Source organism: Drosophila obscura, unplaced genomic scaffold (genome assembly GCF_018151105.1).
Source record: "Drosophila obscura isolate BZ-5 IFL unplaced genomic scaffold, ASM1815110v1 contig_151, whole genome shotgun sequence".
Taxonomy (NCBI): domain Eukaryota; kingdom Metazoa; phylum Arthropoda; class Insecta; order Diptera; family Drosophilidae; genus Drosophila; species Drosophila obscura.
Window position 1 is genome coordinate 1,260,992 of NW_024542737.1, and position 21,502 is coordinate 1,282,493.

The 21,502-nt window shown below is 46.8% G+C and overlaps 8 protein-coding genes across 12 annotated transcripts; 7 read left to right on the plus strand and 1 right to left on the minus strand.

Annotated features, from left to right (window-relative positions):
* Positions 1-474: 474 nt before the first annotated feature.
* LOC111075985 lies at positions 475-1,022 on the plus strand. The gene is made up of 2 exons (XM_022369545.2): positions 475-566; positions 617-1,022. Exons 1-2 carry the CDS (start codon positions 525-527, stop codon positions 938-940), a joined length of 366 nt encoding a protein of 121 aa, XP_022225237.2. The 5' UTR covers positions 475-524; the 3' UTR covers positions 941-1,022.
* A 50-nt stretch (positions 1,023-1,072) lies between these two features.
* On the plus strand, positions 1,073-2,685 carry LOC111079791. Of its 3 annotated transcripts, none has more exons than XR_002608405.2 (3): positions 1,073-1,126; positions 1,195-1,685; positions 1,739-2,119. XR_002608405.2 is itself a non-coding variant. In XM_022375093.2 (3 exons), exons 2-3 carry the CDS (start codon positions 2,189-2,191, stop codon positions 2,650-2,652), a joined length of 390 nt encoding a protein of 129 aa, XP_022230785.2. In that variant the 5' UTR covers positions 1,561-1,685; positions 1,739-2,188; the 3' UTR covers positions 2,653-2,685. The 3 variants fall into 3 exon arrangements, 2 of the variants coding, with proteins under 2 accessions (XP_022230785.2, XP_022230784.2); XM_022375093.2 differs by lacking the exon at positions 1,073-1,126 and adding an exon at positions 2,305-2,685 and having other exon boundaries at positions 1,561-1,685; positions 1,739-2,230; XM_022375092.2 differs by lacking the exon at positions 1,073-1,126 and having other exon boundaries at positions 1,561-1,685.
* A 144-nt stretch (positions 2,686-2,829) lies between these two features.
* LOC111075988 (accessory gland protein Acp53Ea-like) lies at positions 2,830-3,408 on the plus strand. Its single transcript, XM_022369552.2, has 2 exons — positions 2,830-2,940; positions 3,011-3,408. Exons 1-2 carry the CDS (start codon positions 2,899-2,901, stop codon positions 3,332-3,334), a joined length of 366 nt encoding a protein of 121 aa, XP_022225244.2. The 5' UTR covers positions 2,830-2,898; the 3' UTR covers positions 3,335-3,408.
* A 403-nt stretch (positions 3,409-3,811) lies between these two features.
* LOC111075982 (accessory gland protein Acp53Ea) lies at positions 3,812-4,429 on the plus strand. The gene is made up of 2 exons (XM_022369540.1): positions 3,812-3,922; positions 3,992-4,429. The coding sequence occupies exons 1-2, from the start codon at positions 3,881-3,883 to the stop codon at positions 4,346-4,348; spliced, it is 399 nt and encodes a 132-aa protein (XP_022225232.1). The 5' UTR covers positions 3,812-3,880; the 3' UTR covers positions 4,349-4,429.
* Positions 4,430-4,754: 325 nt separating this feature from the next.
* On the plus strand, positions 4,755-5,337 carry LOC111079798 (accessory gland protein Acp53Ea). Its single transcript, XM_022375101.2, has 2 exons — positions 4,755-4,865; positions 4,933-5,337. Exons 1-2 carry the CDS (start codon positions 4,824-4,826, stop codon positions 5,254-5,256), a joined length of 366 nt encoding a protein of 121 aa, XP_022230793.2. The 5' UTR covers positions 4,755-4,823; the 3' UTR covers positions 5,257-5,337.
* A 1,591-nt stretch (positions 5,338-6,928) lies between these two features.
* Positions 6,929-8,056, plus strand: LOC111075990. Its single transcript, XM_022369554.2, has 2 exons — positions 6,929-7,380; positions 7,439-8,056. Exons 1-2 carry the CDS (start codon positions 7,046-7,048, stop codon positions 7,770-7,772), a joined length of 669 nt encoding a protein of 222 aa, XP_022225246.1. The 5' UTR covers positions 6,929-7,045; the 3' UTR covers positions 7,773-8,056.
* Positions 8,057-8,126: 70 nt separating this feature from the next.
* On the plus strand, positions 8,127-8,900 carry LOC111075991 (basic proline-rich protein). Of its 3 annotated transcripts, none has more exons than XM_022369556.2 (2): positions 8,127-8,440; positions 8,642-8,900. In XM_022369556.2, the coding sequence occupies exons 1-2, from the start codon at positions 8,161-8,163 to the stop codon at positions 8,878-8,880; spliced, it is 519 nt and encodes a 172-aa protein (XP_022225248.1). In that variant the 5' UTR covers positions 8,127-8,160; the 3' UTR covers positions 8,881-8,900. The 3 variants fall into 3 exon arrangements, with proteins under 3 accessions (XP_022225248.1, XP_022225247.1, XP_041447792.1); XM_022369555.2 differs by having other exon boundaries at positions 8,129-8,495; positions 8,604-8,900; XM_041591858.1 differs by having other exon boundaries at positions 8,130-8,900.
* A 3,545-nt stretch (positions 8,901-12,445) lies between these two features.
* Positions 12,446-13,795, minus strand: LOC111079781 (corticosteroid-binding globulin-like). Its single transcript, XM_022375072.2, has 3 exons — positions 13,711-13,795; positions 12,648-13,652; positions 12,446-12,591 (listed from the first exon to the last, which is right to left on the minus strand). The coding sequence occupies exons 1-3, from the start codon at positions 13,715-13,717 to the stop codon at positions 12,473-12,475; spliced, it is 1,131 nt and encodes a 376-aa protein (XP_022230764.1). The 5' UTR covers positions 13,718-13,795; the 3' UTR covers positions 12,446-12,472.
* Positions 13,796-21,502: the final 7,707 nt, after the last annotated feature.

Below are 21,502 nucleotides of genomic sequence, written 5' to 3' on the forward strand. Positions count from 1 at the left end.
TGGGATCGGTAGTTGGGGACAGTCCGAAAACAGAAGGAAACAAACCTATGCTATGTGTATGTATAATCAAACCAATCGATATATGCCAGGGCGTATCACTATTAAACAAATATAAAATAAAAACGGCTTTAAATAAAATCTGTAAATTATCAAATGGTTTTCATTTCCTTGTCATTGCATAATGTGTTTTAGTGTCTTTTACATGAAGAACCAAATCGAATTGTTAAGTCGAAGCTGAAACAATTTGTTTATGTATGGACACGTGTAGGGGATTACAGTTCCCCAAGCCGCATAAAGCTTATCGATTCTTCAGGAATCCAATTCTAATTCGTTAGCATAAAAAATCATTTTTTCATTTATTCATCCTCAATCATTTTCACTTAGCATGGAAACCATCGATTAAATATTTATTTTAGTTATTACAGGGCACTGCCTGATCGCCTTGGCCTTTGCTCAACCTCTAACGCTATATATAGAGGGAAATTGCATTGCATACTTCTCAGTTAGTCGGGATTACCAGAAGAATGAAGTGCATCCAGGCCATATGCCTCTTCTTTTCAGTGATCGTAAGAGACAAAGCACTTCTAGTTTCATCTTAAAAGATGTGAATTTACAGCTACTGGGATCCGTTGTTCAAACCGTTGCCCAGGAGGGGATGGATATCCATAAGATGGGCAAGTGTTTTGACCTGGGTGTCGAAGTAGCTTCAGCCATTGGCCAGAAGATTGTGCCCACCATCAAATCCCTGGCAACCTGCTCCAAGTTCGAGCCCATGAAGACAAAGGGTCTGGATGCTACGGCGATGCTGTTGCTGGCCTATCAGTTCATCCAGAAGATCGTCGGCAACCAGAAGTGCCTGTTGGACACCATCCAGGACTTAAGAAATCTGCTAGATCCCTTCGCCACAACATTTTCTCAATTAAAGTGCCTGAGTAACTAGGATTGATTTTGTACATAACTTTTCTTGACACGCACCCACTTATCATTATATATAAAGTAAATAAACAACCGTATGAAATCGATTTGGGTATTATCAGGCGACAGTTTTATAAATGAACATCATTCACTTTAGTGCCCTGGGGTAGTGGCCAGCATGAAGATCATTCTGCTGCTTGGCTGCATGTTGGTGAGAGAATCAATGGGGCAATCCCATATTCAGACGCTCGTAATTATGGATACTCTTTGTGTTGGCAGCCTGTAGTGCCCGTTCTGTGGGGTCAGGAGTACAGCCTGGACGTCATGGGCATGTGCTGGAGGATCTTTATGGAGGCCACCTCCGCCGTTGCAAGCCATGGCATGCCCCTGCTCAGAGACATGGTCAAGTGTACCAACATCACGACCAATGTCGATTTAGAGAGCATCGATGTACCCACGCTCATGCTAGTGGGCTTCAGTTTCCTGCAACACGTGGCCATGGCCACCGACTGCCTGTGGAACATGACCGATGCGGTATCCGACATTCTGGAGCCCCATTTGAGCAGTTATTCCCACTATCAGTGCAGCTACATTGGTGTTCCGCAAAGCTGCCTGCCCAGAGCGACTTAAAGACTGTTATGGCAGCATATAAAATGGGTTTTCATGCATGTCCCATATGTTCTATGGCGTTGAACAAAGCCAGACAGTTCTTGCAAAGAATTCCCAGCATGCAGTGCTTACAAACCGCATTTATCCTCGGCTGCTTCTTGGTAATAAATACTTTAATGGAGTGATAGCTTTCAATCATTCACTCAATTTGTAGACATTGGTGAATGCTCAGACGTACAACCTCAAGCAGATGGGCGTCTGCGCTCAGATCATCCTCCAGGCGACTTCAGACCTCACCAACAGGACCATGCCCATAGTGAAGACATTGTTCGAGTGCGTCGGCTTCACGACTTCGAAAAATGTGGCAGCACTCGATACCAGGACATTCAAGGAGGTGGCCTCCAAGTTCCTGGGAGAGCTCGTCCAGAATCCCTCGTGCCTGTTCGATGTGGCCGAGTCGGTGAAGAAACTATTGGGACAGCATTTCTCGCGACTGAAGATCTATAGATGCATGTACCTGGGCGTGGCACCCTCCTGTATGCCCAAAGACCTATAGACAACAAATAAAAGAGCAGCATGCTGCTCTCGTTACGTGTCCATTGGATCATATATAAGCAGCTCAAACCGTGACAACGCCGCACAGTTCTCACACACTTCCCGCAGCATGCACGGAGCGAAGGTCGCACTGCTCCTCAGCTGTCTGCTTGTAAGTGCTTAGACACATCTACTCGTATCTACATATATGAGATTTACCAGAGAGGATTCTTCCCCTACTTTTAGCTGCTGCTCTGCGGGCCCATTGCAGGGCAGAAGATCAACCTGATCAAGGTCGAGCGTTGCGTGGAGATTGGCTTGGAGCTGACGGCGAGTCTCTCCATCCAGATCATGCCCATGATGAAGGAGCTGCTGCATTGCGTGGGCTATGTGCCCAAGATCAGCACTGCCCGAGTGAATAAGGTGCAGCTGCTGGTGATCATCTACCAGTTCGTCCATAAGAGCTTGATGGGCGAGCGGCTGCCCTGCCTGATGAATGCCTACATGTCGCTGTCGAGCGTCCTGGGTCCGCACTTGGAGAAGATGAGCTCCCTGCAATGTTCCTATCTGTTTGTGAAGCCGCCAATGTGTTGACCTACTCGTAATAAAAAAGATTTCATTTGAAAAGGAGCGAAGATCTTTTGGTAACAGCCAATACTATGAATTCAAAGCAAATCCAACGTGTCACTTTGGAGGCGTGAAATTAATTGTTAGAAAGGGCAGCGAGCATTGCGAATGCGATTATCCTGTGGCCTATAAATAGGGCACGATCTGGGGCTGGCTGCAACGTTTGGTCAGGAGCCGTTTAGCCGAAAGCATCAGGACAGAGTAAAACCCAACATGAATCTGATCAAAGCCGCTCTATTGATGAGCGCGTTCGTTGTAAGTAAAGCCGCGGAAAATCAGCCATGGATATGTCCCTAATTTCTGAACAATCCATCATCCGAATCAGGTCTTGTCTATGGCCCACGATGCTGATTCCAGTACCGACAGCTGGGACAAATGGCTGGAGTGCGCCCATCTTGGCGCCAGAGCCTCGGCCAAACTGCTGCGAGGCGCCGTCCCCGCGGTGCGTACCCTATATCTGTGCGTCGACTTCGAGCCTATCCGTAACTCCGAATCAAGGTACCTCCAATCTCTGAGAAACCTCTACGAGTTCCTGAAGAGCACCGTTTACGAGAAACATAGCTGTCTGCTTGACCCCCTAAAGGGAGCTGCCAACGTTCTAAGGCCATTCGTTGAAAGACTTGCCAAACTGTCCTGCATCGAATCCTAGATATTCAATACGTTTTTCAATATTGAAATAAATTCCGAGAGCCCAGCTCCTGCTCTATTCGAAGCAAGCCAAAATAGACAAACTGTTTCTTTCTACAGTGATTTGATTTAAGGATATGACTAACAAAGATGTTGGCAGTCCTAGAAATATATGATTTATGCATCTCGTAAATGACGCCTTGTTGAACCTAATATTTCATCGAATTACTATGGCATTATCATATGAATACTTGGAAAGATTTGACCTTCCAGTCATCTCTGAGGGTGTGGGGGGAAAGAGCGTAAAGGCCAAAGGCAGACCCCATCGCTTATCCCCGGATTAAGCTCTTGCATAAGCATTGAGACAGGAACCGCATACTATCCACGTATTTAACGCCTAATGCATTTCATGCATTAAAGTGCGAAGGGAGCCTTTAGCGATGGCCAGGAGCTTGACGAATACAGTTGTCTGGAGCTCTATAAATAGGACAGCCGATCGGTCAGACACTTCATAGCTGGGTCCGATCACAATCGCTTTTTCATATATTGTACTGACCAGAAACGAAGAATGAACGTGCTCAGGTCGATCATCCTGCTGTGCTTCTTGGCTGTGAGTACTTTCAGCTCCATTTCTGTACACTTTAATTAATACGCTCCCGATGGCTCTAACGATCCACAGATCTGTCTGGCCCCGAGGCAAGCCGAGGCACAGGCCAAAATTAATGACCAATGGAGCAAGCTGAGCAAGTGCGGCCAGGTGGGCGTCGAGGCGGTGGCCAAGCTCATCAGCAACATCATTCCAGCGATCTACGAGATGCAGATATGCTCCTTCTATACGGCGCTTCCCCCGAAGGATGGCAACCGAAAATCGGCGATGTGGTACATCAAGAACCTTTATCGGTTCTTCAAGAAGCTGGTCTTGGATAAGCCAAAGTGCCTCAAGCTCCTAGTGACCCAGGCAACGGATCTGATCAAACCATATTCCGAACAAATCGAGAAGTTGCAATGCCTGGAGGAGAAAGACTATATCTTCTAGAAAGGATATAAAATGTATAAATATATCCTAAATTGCAATAAATCGAGAGCAGAGCCTTTGCATGCCACAATAGCAATCAAATCTCATTGTTTTTTTCTATAAAAAATCTGTGCGGAACTCTTAGCGGAGGAATAATATCTAAAGGAAAAAAAAGGAAATGACTCTTTGTTCCCAAACTAAATTTAAGATTAAGTTTAAGCAACGAAAAGGTTAAAGTGAACTCAATTAAAAATGGGTTTCCTTTCAAGGACAGACCAAAGTCGCTATGCTAGGGGTGAATTCGTTATGGATCATGGCTAATGACGTAATGCCGTCGGGAATGTGCTCCAGGAGCCTGAAATTTGGTATTTGGGATGGCCGCGAGCATTGCGAATGGGATTATCCTGGGGCCTATAAATAGGGCACGTTCTGCTGATGGCTCAAACGTTGGGTCTGGAGCCGTCAAGCCGCACGCACGAAGACAGAGAAAGCCCAAATGCATTTGATCAAGATCACCTTGTTACTGAGCTTAATGGCTGTGAGTATATTGCAATCTTAGTACCCCTCCGCTTGATCCGATCCGATCCGAACCATCCGTCCTTTAGCTGTGCCACATGAGTCAGGTGCAGGCCCTTTCGGCTAACTTTGAGAAGTACCTGAATTGCTTCCAGGCGATAAACGAGGGCGCTTCCTTGTTGATCGAAAACAGCATACCATCCCTGAAGATCATGGTTTTGTGCATCGACTACCGTCCCAGGCTGGACAGGGGCTTGAATTCCTTCCTCAAGTACATTCGAGTCGTGCACGAATTCGCCAAGAAGGCGATCTACAATAAGCCGGACTGCATTGTCCAAATGCTTTCGGCGGCTATCACTCTGCTGAAACCCACGGAACGAAAGTTTAACCAACTGAAGTGCTTTGACGATTAAAGTGTACAATAAACAATACATTTTCAAATAAAACACCAGAGCATAACAGGAGTTTGCGAGGCTCAGCAAACCGAATATGAACGTAAAAAGTGTTTCATTTCCCCACAGCAAGTCGCGCTGGAACTCTTGATACTCTGAAAAAGTAAAAGACATTTAAAACTGGCGTCCATTCGGTGTATTTTACATGCTTTTGTTTTTTAAACGGGAAAAATAATTTTTTTAAATAAAATATAAAGTCAGAAAGTTAGGAATCTTCTATTGGAAGCCAATTGATTCACCTGATTCCCACTGCACGTTCTTTTAGCTTGTCACACGTTTCTTTATGTACTCCAGGAATCTGGGATCTATGCCCCAGGAGAGTGGCATAACCATCAGCAGGGCGCCGCAGAGAACTGAAATCGTAAGGGCTAGTATTTCTACATGTTCTACATATGTATATATTTGAATACTCACGAAACAGACGTGGAAGCTTCATGATGATTGATTTGGAATTTACTGAACATTGTCGTCGGTTTATATAGTGAAATTGAAACTAATTCGTGACTGTTGAATGTCCGATAAAGCCAATGTTAGTCTGGAGCGTGAGCCACGTGGAGATAGTATAAAATGAAGCCGAGACAATCTGCTCGTGGCTGTTTCCAATTGTTGTCTGGCACCTGCTAAGTAATTGCCTCAATTCCATGGTCGCCTCGCTCACTCCGCTCCAAATCCTTTCTATTGTTGCTTGGAAATTCCATGGAAACAAAAGCTTGCCACGCACGGTGATGCAAATCCCCGGGTGCAGAGTGCAGAGTTCCGTTGCATAAGCCCCCAGCATCAGCTACTCTTGTAGCCAGGGATTTGTGTTGGTTCAAGCACTCTTAGAGTGGACTGGCTAGAGCTTCCAGAGCCAAAGATTCGTTGTAATTAGGCGAGTTGTCACTGCTTGCCGTTTGCCATTTGCCATTTGCCATTTTGACGCTGCTCTCCCTCGTCGCTGGCCACAAGACCATTTTATGGACTTTTGTCGCTGGTCTTTCTTCTACTTTTGTTTGATTTTGGTCTGACCAAATGAATAATTCAATAGTCGGCAGGCGAGCGAGCAGAGGCAGAAGCTGCAGTCCATCGTAGTTGCATTGTTGGCCAGCGGCGGCTGTAATTGAGGTCAGTGAAATCAAATCGCTTGGCATTGGACGGACAGGTTGTTAGCACTTGCTGAAGCTGCTTAGCGGAGTGAAGAGCAACTGCAACTGCAACTGGAACTGAAACTGGACTTGGTTGGCTTTCGTTTCCCTTGGCTCTCGCAGCGGCTCCACTTTCAATGGCCAAATGCGGCCATGGGTTCTTCCTCTTCGCGCTGCTTTTGGGGTTAGCCGCTGTTTCCGTCAGCCAAAATCACAGCCACTAAAAATAGACAACAATTAAATGTAAATCAATTGAATTGATTTCCCCTCAAGGCACAGTGGGAACCAAATAAAAATGCAGGCGAATTCTTCAATCGAATAAAAGGCAAACCGAAAAAAGCGGAACTTTTGATCGGGGAGTACACTCACCAGAGGTGTCCATCCGTACACGGTTTCCACTGCACTTGGCAAACCGATTAAACCGCAATGACATTGGCCTTCGAGAGATCGCGTTGGAGGCTGCCAAATTGCCCCAATTAGCGGCTATAAATGCGACCGATCCACTGGCCACCAACGTCAGACAACTTAGACGCTGGGCGAGACAGTGCCACATCCACTTGTTACTTGCAGCAGCTTCAGTTGCAGTTTCCATTGCCAGGGAGAGATCACCCACTGTTGAGATCAGAATGTTCGACTCAAAGATTAAGGTGCCCAAGTACGACTCGGAGGCGTTCGACAATGTCGAGTACGAGCTCCAGATGACGTACACATTGGAGACGGATTGCCGCATCATGAGCTTCTACGACGCCATGTGGGGCATGGAGGTGTCGGGCGGCTACGACCAGTTCGAGCCGCTGACCATCATCAATGTGTCGCCCTCGGGCCTGGCCAAGCGCGGCGGAATGCGCGTCGGCGATGAGATCACTCAGATCAACGATGTACCCGCGCTGGATTTGACCTTTAACGAGGCCCTCGAGCTCTTCCGCAAGTCCTCGCGTTACGTTCGCGTCTATGTGCGTGGGTAAGTAGTTATTCCTAAATCCTTTGTAGTCCTGGGGGTAATTGAGCTCCTCTTTCAGCGATGACGATGCTCCTGGCGAGGAGGACTGGACCTGCGACTGCTGGTTCAAGCCTAGGAAGCCATGGAGGCGCGACTTCACGCCCATTCAGTGGACATTCCCCTGGAACGATCGCCGCAAGCCGGTCTACAAGGAGTCCAACTGCTTCATGGTGCCGAGCAAAATGGAGGAGAAGATTCGCCTGCGCCGTGCGGCCACCTCTGCCGTCCACAAGAAGGAGGAAGCACCCCCGCACACCCGCTCGCTGACGCCGACGCCCAGGCCCAAGAACCAGCCCGGTCCGAATCTGCTCGAGAGCGTCCTCCGACCACGTGGCCCGCCACCAAGGGACTAGATGTGCGGCGACATGCAACGAGCTGGCTAAATTATGACGTTTCAATACGCAGGCAGCGCTGTATCCGCTGCAGTGCCTTGAGATCCACAGGATCCCTCACTCACACGTTGTCTACCTCAGCGTGGCAGGCAGCTGCCTCATCCCGAGAGCAGCTGGAGTGCCGCGCAAGGGCTTGAGGACGGATTTCAAAGAGTGTTCGCGGAAAAACATTGTCGAGATCCTTCCGAGAATCAAGCTGTTACTTAAGTGCATAGGAAATAAAGGGCAGAAGCCAATCGATTTGATACATGCGGTTCCAGATTGCATTTCCAATTGCCACCGGCCGAGAGTCACGCTCTGGGGAATGCGGCTTTCGATTCAGTTATTGTCGCTCTTCGCTGCTGCCGCAATGAAGACTTGCATCCTTGTGGCTCTCTGCTTGCTGCTGATCCAGCTGGCGAGCTCCCACATGGCAGTTCCCTGCCATGGCATCACCTACTACGACTGTTACCATTACTGCAGCCACGGCACCTGCGTCCCGAGTACCGAGTGCTTTCATCGCTGCAACAGCGGCTGCGGCTGCCAAGAGGCCTTCATCGTGAGGAATAATGGCGCTTGCAGGAAGCTGGAGGTGTGTCAAATCGGCGACGACGATGAGGAACCCACCCCACCGGATTTCGGGCCACCGGGTGTTGGGCCACCGCCAGACCCGCCGCAACGAAGGTACCAAAAAGAGGGTATCAGGCCACCGGGTTTCGGGCCTCCGGGTTTCGGGCCACCGGGTGTTGGGCCACCGCCAGACCCGCCGCGACGAAAGTACCAAAAAAAGGGTTATGGGCCACCGGGTATCAGGCCACCGGGTTTCGGGCCTCCGGGTTTCGGGCCACCGGGTGTTGGGCCACCGCCAGACCCGCCGCAACGAAGGTACCAAAAAGAGGGTTTCCTTCCCGCAGGTAATGTTCCGCCACAGGATGCTGATGCTGGCCTGGGACGTATGTTGCATCCAAGCGATTCAGATCCGGGTCCTAACGCAGGTGGTGCTGTCGTAGACTCCTACGTCAGTACTGATGAAGAGTCAGAAGTGAAAAATGTTATAGCTGACTCACTTAGTGATGAATATACCAAATAAAGCACCTGTTTCACAGAAAATTGTTTCAATTCTTTGTTATTGCTTATCGATAGTTGCAGTCGGGAATAGAAGGACATGCAAATTTTCCAACACTGTCCTGATCACATGGCGGCGTTAGATCACGCAGCGCAGCCCCGTGAGTTGTTGTACCAAATTTTGCTCATTGTAATGCAATTGTGCTGCTTGTTGATTGATTAAGTGCGCTTAATGTGGTTTAGACATCTCATTACATAGAAAGACATGTACGTAACATTTCACGCCGCCTTGCAGTGGAGTGGAATATTTTTGAGACGCCGCCAACTTGGATTGCCGACTTGCGTGCAAATTGTTTCCAGGTAAGAGTTTAATAAACAATGAATGTGATCTTTCCACAGGCCACGTGGCAGGGCTGACCAGCAAATGGCTTAATTTAAGGAGTATTTTGCGTAGTATGTACTTCGGTATTGCATTCGACCGTGATGGCAATCAGCACGGCAGATCCAATCAATTGCTAATTTGCTGTAAGCAAAAGTACAACTGAATATTGGGGCCAGGGAAAATGCAAATTGAGCAAATCTCTACTCGTGTAGCTCCTGCGGTTGTGGGCGGGGTGGAACTTTCTGGAGAAGAGATGTTTTATTTAGCACATAATTCAATTTTCATTATTCAGAGAGCGAGTTGTTGGTAGGTTTGCTTTTCTCTTTGTTAGTCAGCAGGGCAGCCACCGCAAACACTCAACTGAAATCCAGAAACAGGACTATGAACAGCACTCAAGAAAATTGCCAACATACTTGTTTATTTATGTTTGCTGCACGATTTTCTAATTCTAAATTCGTTTTTAACCTCAAATTTCTGTTTACCGCAAAAGAGCGCAATTTAGATGAGTGAGATTGGAGTGTGTGTGTGTGTGTGTGTGAGTGTGAGTGGGCCCAACGGAGTTTATTGGAATTTGCCTGCATCCCTCTCTAACGTGCTTGTGTTTATGCATAACTTGGCTTGCTTTTCTCTCAGTGTATTCGCTACCCTCGAGTGAAGAGCTTCCCTATCCTATTGAGGGATTCCAGGCACTTTATTCGGGCTCCTGCTGCATTTAATTGAATCAAAAGCGGTGGTTGTCGATGCCGCGGCTTTGACTTGATTGAGTTCCTGCCCCAACCGTGTTGAATGCTGCTTTGTATATTAGTTGGAGGCAAAATGGAGGCCAGGACCAATTACAATGGGCGCCAGTGGAGCAAACGCAAACGCAAACGCAATCGGAATCGCAATTAATATTCATTTAAAACGAATATCAAACCAAAAAGAAGGAAAGAAAAGGAAAATTCCCTAGATGAATTTTTAATTTCCGAGCCACGAAAGAATGCTGCGGGAAGCCGGCTTTGTGTTTGCCCCTTATGCCCCTAATGATGATGAAGATGGATGCGAATTTCCGTTTCGACTTTCGGTTTGAGTTTGAGTTATGATTAATGCATGAACAGAAGTCGAGTGGTGCTTGATTTTCCCCGATTCGTCTGAATCAAAACCCCAAAAGGAGCCACCGTGGACGTGGGGAGGGGTTTTTTGATGGACTATAGAAACTATCGACCATGTCCATGATTTTCACTGCAAGTAAAAGTTTCCATATTTCGCTTTTCCCTGTGCGAAATGAAAAATCACCGACGAAAAAGTTTTCATCGGAAAAAAACTAATTTCATCCTAATCATAATAATAACTTTGGCTTGGAGGGCACTTAAAAAATTTCCACTTGTAATCTATGCAGCAGAAGAGCTGGCCAAAGAAGCGAAATGGAAATGGGAAAACAGGTTCGCATCGGTATCGGCGGGCATCGGGTAAAAGTCAATGACGATGGCGATGACGATGAACAAGTCGCAAAGCTGTCGTGGGAATCTTAGCAGCAGCAGCAGAGGCAGAGGCAGAGGTAGACGCAATGTTGTCAAAGTGAATGCCATGGAAAATTAGCAAAAATCATTGCAAATCAAATGGAAAACATGACAAGCCACAAAGAAACTTTTCTGCCAGCCAGCCGATTGAGTGCCCCCGACCCGAATAAGAGATTGAATGCCGTACATCAAAGTTCAAAAGTGTCAAACGTTGTGCACCACCGCCATCCTCCATTCTCTATCCTCCAATCTACATCCATGATCCTCTTTCTCCTTCTACTCTTTTTGGATGGAATCGAGAATGGGAACACACTCCAAAACTGGTCGCCGGCTGACTGCCTGCCTGCCTGGCTGGCTGTCTGGGGGCTTAAGCCAATTTATAGTTTGTGTAGTGCCAGACGACATCGATGCCATTGGCTTGGACGCTTTTAAAGTTTGCCTCTGCTTGGGCTTCATGCTGCTGGGGCTGGCTGGTGGCTGGTACTGCTTGATGCTGCTTCTACTGGTCCCCTACTCAGGGTCGTGAGGTGAGGTGGGTCTGTTAGCCTGGACTATCAGCGTGGACAAACATAGCATGTTCGTATATGGGAATGGAGAAACTTAAGCTGTGTCAAATGTGGGTCAATCCCAAGCTAACCAAATAAATGGTTTGTCCGTAGGAAGCAGGCAGTCGTGCACAGAAGAGACCAGAGGAGATTGAAATGGGATAAGGCGATGGAAAAAGGTTCAAGGTACACAAAAAACATCCGGAACAATTTATGTAAAGGAATAAAGGAATTCTCAAAAAATAACACTTCAAGTTTGGAAAAATTGAATTTTTCCAAGAAAAAGGAAACTAAAAATAAGGCAAAGTCTTCCTTCGATAAATATAGATTTGAGAAATTGCTTTTCGAACCATGTAACGTTAAGGAGCGATTAAAGTGAACTTTTATCTATCTATAATTTGATTCCAATCAGAACCTAAATATCGATTAGACGCATGCGATAGACACACTCATTCCCATCGACAATAAAAAGCTGCAACACTTGCCTGAAGCAGCCTTCAATTTCCATCCACTCCACTCTGCCTGGTGCCACAATAAATTCTATAGCCTCTCAGGCCCTGACAGTTCTGTAGGAGCTGTCTCCTCCAACTCCTGACAGCATGTGGCAGGGGTTTTGTTCTGTATTTTTTTGCCTGCATGAATATTTCATGAATGCCACTTCTCGCAAATAAAGTTGTTTGCAGTCACATTTTGTGTGGCTGTTGCCGCTGCTGCTGTTTCTGTTGCTGTTGCTGTTGTTGCCGCTTCCCGTGTCAATCAATTCATGCAGACGAGAGCGCCCCTTGACTTTGGGACAAACTCCTCTTGCTCGTATTCTGGTCAACAGGAACTTGCGATAACATTGCGCATACGCCGCATAAGCCGCTGACTAAACATGCCATCAACGAGCGGGGGAAGGGTCGTTCGGTAAGGGAAAGCGAAACATTTTTATCGCTGTCAGGAATCGGTACCGAATTCGCCCCAACAGCATCTGACTCTGGTCATTAGCATAGCAAGTGTCGGGGGCAGAAGGGAAGTGAAATTTGAGGCAGCTTAATTACACATTCCTAATGGTCACAGTGCAGAGTCCAGCGCCCTTCCCGGAGCCAGAGCTCTGCAACAGGAGTCGGAAATTAAGAGTTACCCCAGCAGTGGAGCACCGGGTAAAGATAATGGACTTGTGGCACATTTTGACATGACTTTCTTTAATGCTCAGGGATCCCAGAACTCGCCTGTAAAGTAAACCTGCTGCTGGTCGAGTATGGCAAAGAAAAAGGGTCGATCCGCAAAGAACTTCACACCATTATCCTTGGACAATTCTTGCACTATTCCTGCAATCAAAAGGGCAATGATTAAATCATTTCTTTTTGTAGTTGAATGAACCCACCTTTTTTTCCATGATGACTCTGCTTCACCACGTTGATCCCGCTCTCGTCCAAGTCGATGGCGGCGGTGTGCATCATGCTCGAAAGCCGCAGCTTCGAGTCGTTCGAGAGTCTGCCGAAGCTGGCCGCATCGCTGTGCAGATCGGGTAACCCCAAATCGTTGAGTATATGAGGCACGAGCTCCACAGCGTAGGAGAACTGCATTTTCGGCAGCTGCAACTCCACCAGCTGCTGCTTTCCGAGGCGCAGGAGCTCCGTGAGGTTGTTGTGTCGGGGAATGATGTATCTGTGGGGCTTACCATCCCTAAAATAAATGGAGCTCAAGAGGATCATGAACTTGACGTTGGTATTGCCAGCCAGCGGCACGAGGAGCATCTCTCCGTCTTCCAGCTTGGCGTAGGAGTAGTGCAATCCCACCTGGTGCATGGTGGGAATGGCCACAGTGCGTCCGCGTCCCTCGCTGTCCAGTTGGCTGTGAAAGCGCCGGAATCGGGTGTTCTCCCTGGGAAAGGCACTTTCCCAGTAGCCCTCAACGGCGCCGGCACTAATCGATATCATCTGGGTGTGCTTACTCAGATGGCGCTTCTTCACCAGACTCTCCACCAGGGGACTCGTGAAGACCTCCAGTCGTTGATTGATGTCAAACAGACTCGTGCCCGGATACTCGAAATCCATCATCTCCAAATCGCTCACCGTTTTCACCGCACTGCGTGCTGAGTCGGGGATATCCATGGGCCTGACCAGGAGGCTTCTGAATCCGGCCACCTTGGGCCATTCCCCGGATATGCCTCCCTCCGGGCGCCCCCTCCATTTGCCGTTCATCTGCTCGCGTGTGCGTCCATCCGACAAGAGAAATAGCGCCTGAAAGGCCAACATCAATGGGGGATGGCAGATCAGGCTCCCAGGCGCTTCCCCATGCCGTCCCGCGATGTATCTGTGCAGCAGCAGCTCGTTAAGTATCTGCGCCTGGGCGAGCGCCAAAAGTAAACCCCACAGCAGCAACTTATCTGAAACATTATTTATAGAGTGAAGTGAAGGATATCTTATGGTTGAAACTTTAGTTACATTTCATGTTTTGAGTGCGGTTATTGAAGGGGAACTTTGTCGAGCACCCGAGCTCTTGAAATGTGGTGTAGGAGTGGGAGGTAAAGTCAATTCGTTCTGCAGAGATTGGCTTTGGATCTTATGTAAGGCATAAACAATCGTTTAGGAACTACCAGAACCATCCAGATCCCAAAAAAAATGAACTCACTCTACTTGAGATTCAACTGGGGGTCTCTAATATTTACTCATTATTCATTAATAATTTCAGGTTTTCCATTCTTTTGGGCACACTGACAAATAGCCAAGAAAAGTAAATTTTAATGTATACTGCGTATACTGGGAACGGACCCTAAAATCTCCGTCTTAGTGCACTTCATTAATGCACCATAAAGTGGATGGGTCATGGGCTGCCAATTGACCTGACCTCTGGATGCTCCGCCCGAAATTCAGGCTTCAACGCACGCAAAATTAATTAACGTTGCCCCAAACTTTTGCCACTGCAATCTTTTGTCATAGTTTCCTCATTTTATGGGCCCCCTCCCGCTTTCCGTTCCCCTGTTAACGGACTGGACTTGCCCAAAAACGAACAAAAATGAAAAGGAATCGACTCTCAGATTCCCATTACTGAAGCTGGGGAGTAGAAAAGACTTAAAAGAAAACTGCATTAAATACCTATCTCATCTGCATATAATTTGGGAGATTGTTTGGGAGGATAATTTCTCTGCACATGACTCTTTGAAATTTGAAGACTTAATCTTTGAAACTGTGGATGCTATCTCTGGCTCTTCCTAACTAAGAGAATGTACACAGGAGTTACAGGGTCCCGGAGTGTCATGCCTGCAACAAAAGCAACATTTTGGCTGCTGCCGTTTTTTGGGCACCACTGCAGTGGTGTGGGGGCGAGGGCTGGGGCGAACAAACAAAACTTAAAACTGGCTGGAAGCCATTTTGTGTAAAGTGCTTCGGTGCATGCCACTCCGTCCCATGCCATCCTGCTTCGCTCCTGCTGCTCCTTTGGCCACGCTTCAACAGTTCCCCGTGGACAGTCGGTCATTTTGGACTTGCAACTTTTGGCCGGCGAACGAAAACGAAGAAGGCGCAGCTGAAGGGAAAAGGAAAAAGGAGAAATTTCCTCGCGATTGTTTTTCTTCCGCTGGACCTAAGCCTTGGATGATGAAGAAGACGTAGTAGGGCTTTAATTGTTTTTAACAAGAGTCTGTCCGGAGTCTCGGTTTAAGCGCACAATTAAACGAGTCTTCGGATGTGATGACCACCCCCCCATGCCACACCCTGCGGCAAACATAAATCCAGAGCGGGGACTTGCAGCGAAAGCCAAATGCAATTGGAGCAATTGCTGCGTTTCATTTGCTTGGCTTGGCCGTGTGTTTTCTTGCTTTCCTGGATTCCTGCTTCTTGGCTTTTGTTTGTGTGTTTGTGTTTGTGTTTGCCACCGAAATTGAATTTCTCGCTGAGCGGAAAACAATAAACAAGCCAAGTGGTAGCCAGAAGGCGACGGAGCGCAGCGGAGTGCGCCGAGTTGAAAGATGAATGGATGGAAACAGTGGAAAAGTAGGAGGCAGTGAGGTAAGAAAGGGTGCTGTCGGACGGAAGGAAAAGCCAAGGTAACCAAGTTGCGTTGACTTCGAAGGAAGGATAAAAAAAAGGGTATATGCACCTATTGTATGCGTGGAAAGAACCTTTAAGAAAAAAACACAGGGGCATCCACCATTTTAATAATTCGTAACTCCGCTTTGAATTTCATGGGAAATATAGATTACTGTCCAAAATTCTACCTCAGAAAATGAAGGAAGTTTTCTATAGAGTGTGTTTCGATGGTATCCAACAGGCGAACTTTGTTTTCAAATTAATTTTCCGGTATAAGAAAACACTTAATGAAGTAGATTTTAAAACTGAATTGAAACCCACCGAAGAGAGAACACTTTAAGAGTGTCGAACCGTTCGCATATCCTTCCTTCTTTTCTCTCTTTCGTCCTCGGGGGGGTTTTCTCTCGCCATGTGTCTCCTCTTCTTGGCACATTGTTTGGCCAAAACGGAAGGAAACACTTTCATTATCACTTTGGCGCTGCAAATTTATGGTGACAGAGAGTCCCTCTTCCTGTCCTCTCCCAAGCAGTGGATTCCCCCTTTTGGGAGAATGTGGAAGGACTTAAAGTGGATAAAACCATAGCCGTAGAGGTTATCGAATTGATGTGCGGCATGAGAGACGCAAGAAAGTCTTTGCCACTCTTAAATGCATTTCCCAGAAGAGAGTTGTGGCAAAGCTGCTTGTTGTGATGCTGCTGCTGTTAATTGGGAAAAGCCTCAGCCAGAAAGGAAAGGAGCCACAACCGGAGATTCCACTAGGGAGACGTGAACTGTGCCAGACAGCTGTGAAACAGCGTATGTGCCACAAACAGCCACAACGAGGACTGCTGTTTCTTAATGAACCTTTCCCAACTATCAGTAGGGGAACGTTCGAATCTATAGCCTTCGATCACGAGTGCCTCAACATAGAAGTCCTTCTCTTCTTTTCGGTTATATCTTCCATATACCCATAATCCCATCAGATTTGCTCCAGATTCGAGAACTAGACACAGGACTCACACATAAGCAGGGGATATAATACGATTTGTTGCTCAAATATCTTCCCCACAGAGTTGTCTGTTTTTTTCTGCACTCAAGTGGAAGCATTAGCCTGGATATCCATTCTGCTCTTCTTTCATGTACGTTTTCCTTCCTCTTCGTTGCTCCTCCATTAATTTTGGTCTCCTTAATCATTTGCTCACTCGTTTGCGGCCATTCATTCTCACTCGTCAGCTGTAACAATTTGCGGAAATTAGCCAAGGTGTTTTATGGTCATCATCGGAGTAGCAGAGCGCACATAGAGAGCGAGAGAGAGAGAGAGAGAGAGCTTCCATCCCATCCCGCTGGAGTGGATGATTGTTGTTGTCTGGCAGCGTGAAAATGTTTGTCTTTTTCTTCAGTTTGGTTTTCCTTTCAAGTGTCTCCTGTCTCCTGTCCCCCCTCTGCCGTCCTGCCATTGGGATTCGTTTTAATTGGGGTCTAAGCTGCCGTTAAGCTCCTCAGCCTTTTGGTATGTGCTCTAATTCTTTTTTTCCAGTTTAATGAAGTCCTTGGCCAGGTCGCAGGACCCTCGCTCGTCGCCTGTCGTCTACGCAAATTGGTTGGCATTATTCATTCAGTGTCCTTTAAAGCACAGGATACGCCAGTGGCAGTGGCAGTGGGCTTTCTGTAGTCTTCACTCTCGGCCTGGCTTAAATGCCAATATATCACTGGCTAACAAAGCCACCTGCCCTGTGTGGCACACGACAATGTGTGTGTGTTTGTGTGTGTGTTGTGGCAACAGGAGCATAACATGCATCACGCACACATGTCTTCACAGGATACTAATTATGATTGCGGTGGCATGGCAAGGACATTGCAGCACAACTTTGTAGCCTTCCACCTGCATCAGAATGTCAGGGGTGTATTTGCAACTGTGTGGGTGTGTACGTGTGTGTGCTATCTGTGTGGGTGCTTATCTGTGTGGGTGTTCATAAGCTGTTCCTGCCGCGTGGGCACCGTGGGAGCCGACAAACAACTCAATTGAATGGCCATGGGAGGTGCAAAGAGATATCCCATCGCGGTGAAAGCAGCTTTTGACCTTCAATGGGATTTGCCTTGAAGCGCGCTCTTTGGGGCTAATGGATCACAGTTTAATGGTCACGACACTGAATCCCCAGCAGCTTACTCCAACCTCAGCCTCACTTTACTTTTATGGAACGCACTTAACACTAAACCTTCCTACATTCAATCGAATCCAATTTTCGGTTGACTTTAGCTTTAACATTCCTCAACTTGACTTGAACCTAACCGAACACCAAACCTTAACCTCTCCTCTCTCTGCCATTCCCTGTCGCTACTCCTCCCCCCTTCACACTGGAAGGTATTTCAATTTCGTTTGGTTACAAATCGTACCATCAGCCGCGCCCCTCGTTGCGATTCAATAAAGAGCAAAGCCCCTCGGAGTCGGAGTCGGAAAATATCATAAATTTTCGTCATTCTCAGCTGCACCTTCGAGGCGAATGTACCGTACATCTCCTTCCCGTCATCCCCGATTACCGCAAAACACCTGTACAGCCACGCCTCCTGCCACCGCCACATCGCCCCGTTCCGTCGTTCCTTTTTGGCCATTTGTCAGAGTTGTGTGGCAGTGTGGCAGTGTGAGTGGAAGGGGTAAAGGGTGCGGGTGTGGAATAGAAATTGCTGCCAAGTCATGTCATTGCCTCCGCCTCTACATACATCCATCCGTCCGTATACCCGCACGGATATGTAGATCCTGGAGGCCAGGACTCGTATGCGAAAATACTTCCGTGACTTCTGCGGCAGATACGTGACTTCCCCAGTGAATCCCATCTACTTCCTGCCCCGCGACTTATTTACTGTTTTTCAAATTGCACTTTGCAACTTTTTGGCTGGCTGGCTGGCAGCATTTTTTACGATTCCTCCTGGCTGCGGCACGGCACCAAAAAGCCTGCTGGCAACCCACCTACCTACCTGCCAGAGTTCCGTGCCACGACTATCCGCTTGCCCGCCCATCATGTGTTTATGGCATCTTAATTGTGTGTGTGGAAAAGTTTTTTTGCGTTCCGGAACTTTTTCCATTTTCCCGACACTTTTTATGACAGTGACAGTTTATGTTAATTCCCGTCGTCTGCGGCACAGCCCGCCGATAATATCGGTAATCATATTGATATTATATTGATTAATTACCCGTCATGTCTGGCCATATTTCTACGGTTAATATTTAATTTTGAATATAAAATGAAATATAAAATGCCTTGACGTTTGTGCTTCAATGAGCGGCTTAATTGGATGTGAATCGGATAACGATTACCAGTATTCCTGGGATGATTTACCCAGCGGATGGTTGTTCTCTGAAGGGAGGGGGGAGGGGAACTTTACTGGGGAAAAGTATTGAACCGTTCTTTGAGTTTAAAGCTGCTCAAAAGTGAAGTATAACCCTAATTAATGTATTATATTTAAATCCCTTTATGATGTGTAGCCTCTCTAAGGCTCTCTCCACTATAGCGATAATTGATTTGACTTTAAAGTTACAATTCCATACCATTTCGACCTTTGAACTATGTACGAGTGGTATCATTTGTTAGTCCCCTTACTTTGGGCTGTCGTAGAGTACTTAATGCAAATTAAGGCCACACACTCGGAGATACTTTAATCCCCCGAAAAGACAAACTTTGCCTTGTGGCATGTTGTTTTTGCTTGCATTTTAATTGGTGGCAAAATCAATAATCAGCAATGCGGCATAAACTACCAGAAAGCTATGTGCATGCATGCATATGTATGTATGTATGTATGTAGTTGTGTGTGTCAAAAAGGAATTGCCAGGGCCGGAACTCCCTTAAAACTGGCACATATACATAGGTACTGTCCTGCACACAGATACACATTCACACACAGACGAAAAATGAAGCAAAGTCAAAAGTTGTGGCATGGAAATTGACTTAAAGAACATTTTTTGACCCTCCCTGCCGCCGAAACGTTGCAAAGTATGCAACAATTTTTTGGGTCTCACTTTGCTTTCCATTTTTGTGTGTGGCTGTGTGTGCCTGTGTGTGAGTCTAGGGGTATGGGATGCAGGGTATAGGGGTCGTTTTTGATGCCAAGTCAACATCTAATTGGATTTGTGCTCATTCAATGAACTGCAAACGAAAAGTATTTTTTATATGATTATTCCACTTGAGCCTCTAATGGGGGGGCGGGCGCCATACCCTCAGTGCAACCCGTGGCCCACCATGACGAAATGAAAGAAAATTGTTATTCCCATTTTGCACTTTGCTCCACTCCATTTGGCCAAAGTGCAAGTGTATGCAAAAATATTGAAACATGTACACGAGTATGTACGTACATATGTATTTATGATACCCCCGAAAGTCGTACAGTGGATGGGGGTATGCTGGGCTCTTGATTAGAATGAACAGATTTCTGTTCGGATGAACATTAGAATCCTTTGGTACGTAGAGAGGGGTTAGTAGGGCTACAACAGTGGCCACCCCTCCAGAAAAATTAATTAAGATCCGAAAATGTATCGATATATAATTTAAAACAAAACATTAATATTCCTTGTTTTTATCAGCATTCTCCGACCTTTTCCTTTCTGCTCTACCAAAAATACACCCAACAATCGGTTATCCCATAGTCGAAATATCGATTGTTGCGTATATGTGATTATTTCTTGTTTTCGTGCTCCGCCCCGTTCTGGATGCGTTCGCTTTGATGGAAAGGCGAGAAAATCTTTGCCACGCGACATTTTCTGCAATTAGGGACAAAAACACGTACCAGGAATGGCAAGAGGAATGGTCTGTGCTCAGAGACAGACGCGGACGGATAGAATGGATGGCTGGATGGCTGGATGGGGGGCATGGGCATGCCGCAGAGGCATACTTTAAATTGAAGATCCCCGCGGGTTTATCATAATATAAAAATCTAGCATTGGGCCAGAGTTAAATCTTTAATGAGACGGAAAGCGAGCGCCAATCGCTGCAATTAAAATTAATTACAGTATTTGTCAGCTTAGCTCCGGCTAACAGGCCACCGCAACAGCCAGAAGAGCAGCCACGAGAACCACCGCCAGAAGTACCAGAACCACCGCCAACTCATTCACCAATCTCTGGGATGGGATGGGATTGAATGTTATGGAATGGGGGTACCTGTAAGCAGCAGAGGAGAGCCCTGCATTGATTGCAATCGCGATCGTTAATTAAATGTCGAATGGAATGTTGTTGTTGCTGTAGTTGCAAGTTGTTGCTGCTGTTGCTGATGGTGAGGCTGCTGTTGCTGCTGCTGCTGCTGGTGGTGGTGCCTCCTGTGCGTAAAGATCAGCCTGCCTGGATAAGGGGGCAAGTTGTAAGTTGCAAGCTGCTCTGGCTGCCGGCTATTTATATCTGCAGCACGTTGTTGCACGCAATGCAATGTCTGTCCCATCCCGTACATACAACAAAACTCAGATCCAGCTACAGCTCCCGCTCTCCCGCCTCCCCCTGTAGCCCCCATCTTGCAGCCCCAAGCCCCCGTGTAGTGCTGCTGCTGCTGCTGCGGGCATTATCGCCCTTGATCTTGGCTAAATCGAAATCGCCGGCGTTGCGTGAAGTGTTGCAAATGAGTTTTTGTCTGAGGCGTGCAGTGCATTTTCAATTGGTCGGCAAATTGGCAGCGCCAACGAAAACAGTCCACAAATGAAGCCAATGCAACGTACAGGTGGCAGGTATTCTATATTCAAAATAGGGAAAAAAGCGAAAGATACTCAGGGCACTGGGAGATTTGTGACAAAATTTACCAAAGGTTTATCCTCAATTTTGATGTAAAAAGTCGTCTTTTGATTGGGAATTCATTGGTTTTTCTAGGGGAATGCTGATAGTTGTTGGGGTGTGTACCACCCCAGTTGCAACATCCCCATTAGGGATTCTTAGATAAGCCAAAAAATATAAGATAATTATTCCATAACTATTCCTACAGTTGCACTCGTATATCCCCTCATATCAATAGCCTCCAAAGTACCAAATTTTATACGGAATATCTTCCTTATATACACAGACATGAGGCTGTATGAGAATGCATCTGAACCCACAGAAAATTGGGTTTATTGATGGCGAAAACCGGAGAAAACGAGTTTCGTCGCCAAGAAAACAGAAAACAGAAAACTTTTGCGATGCGTAAAAAGAAAAATGCAGCAGAAGAAAAGTTGATTGGTGTCATCTCTCTTCTGCCCCGTCTGCCTCCCTCTCTCTCCACT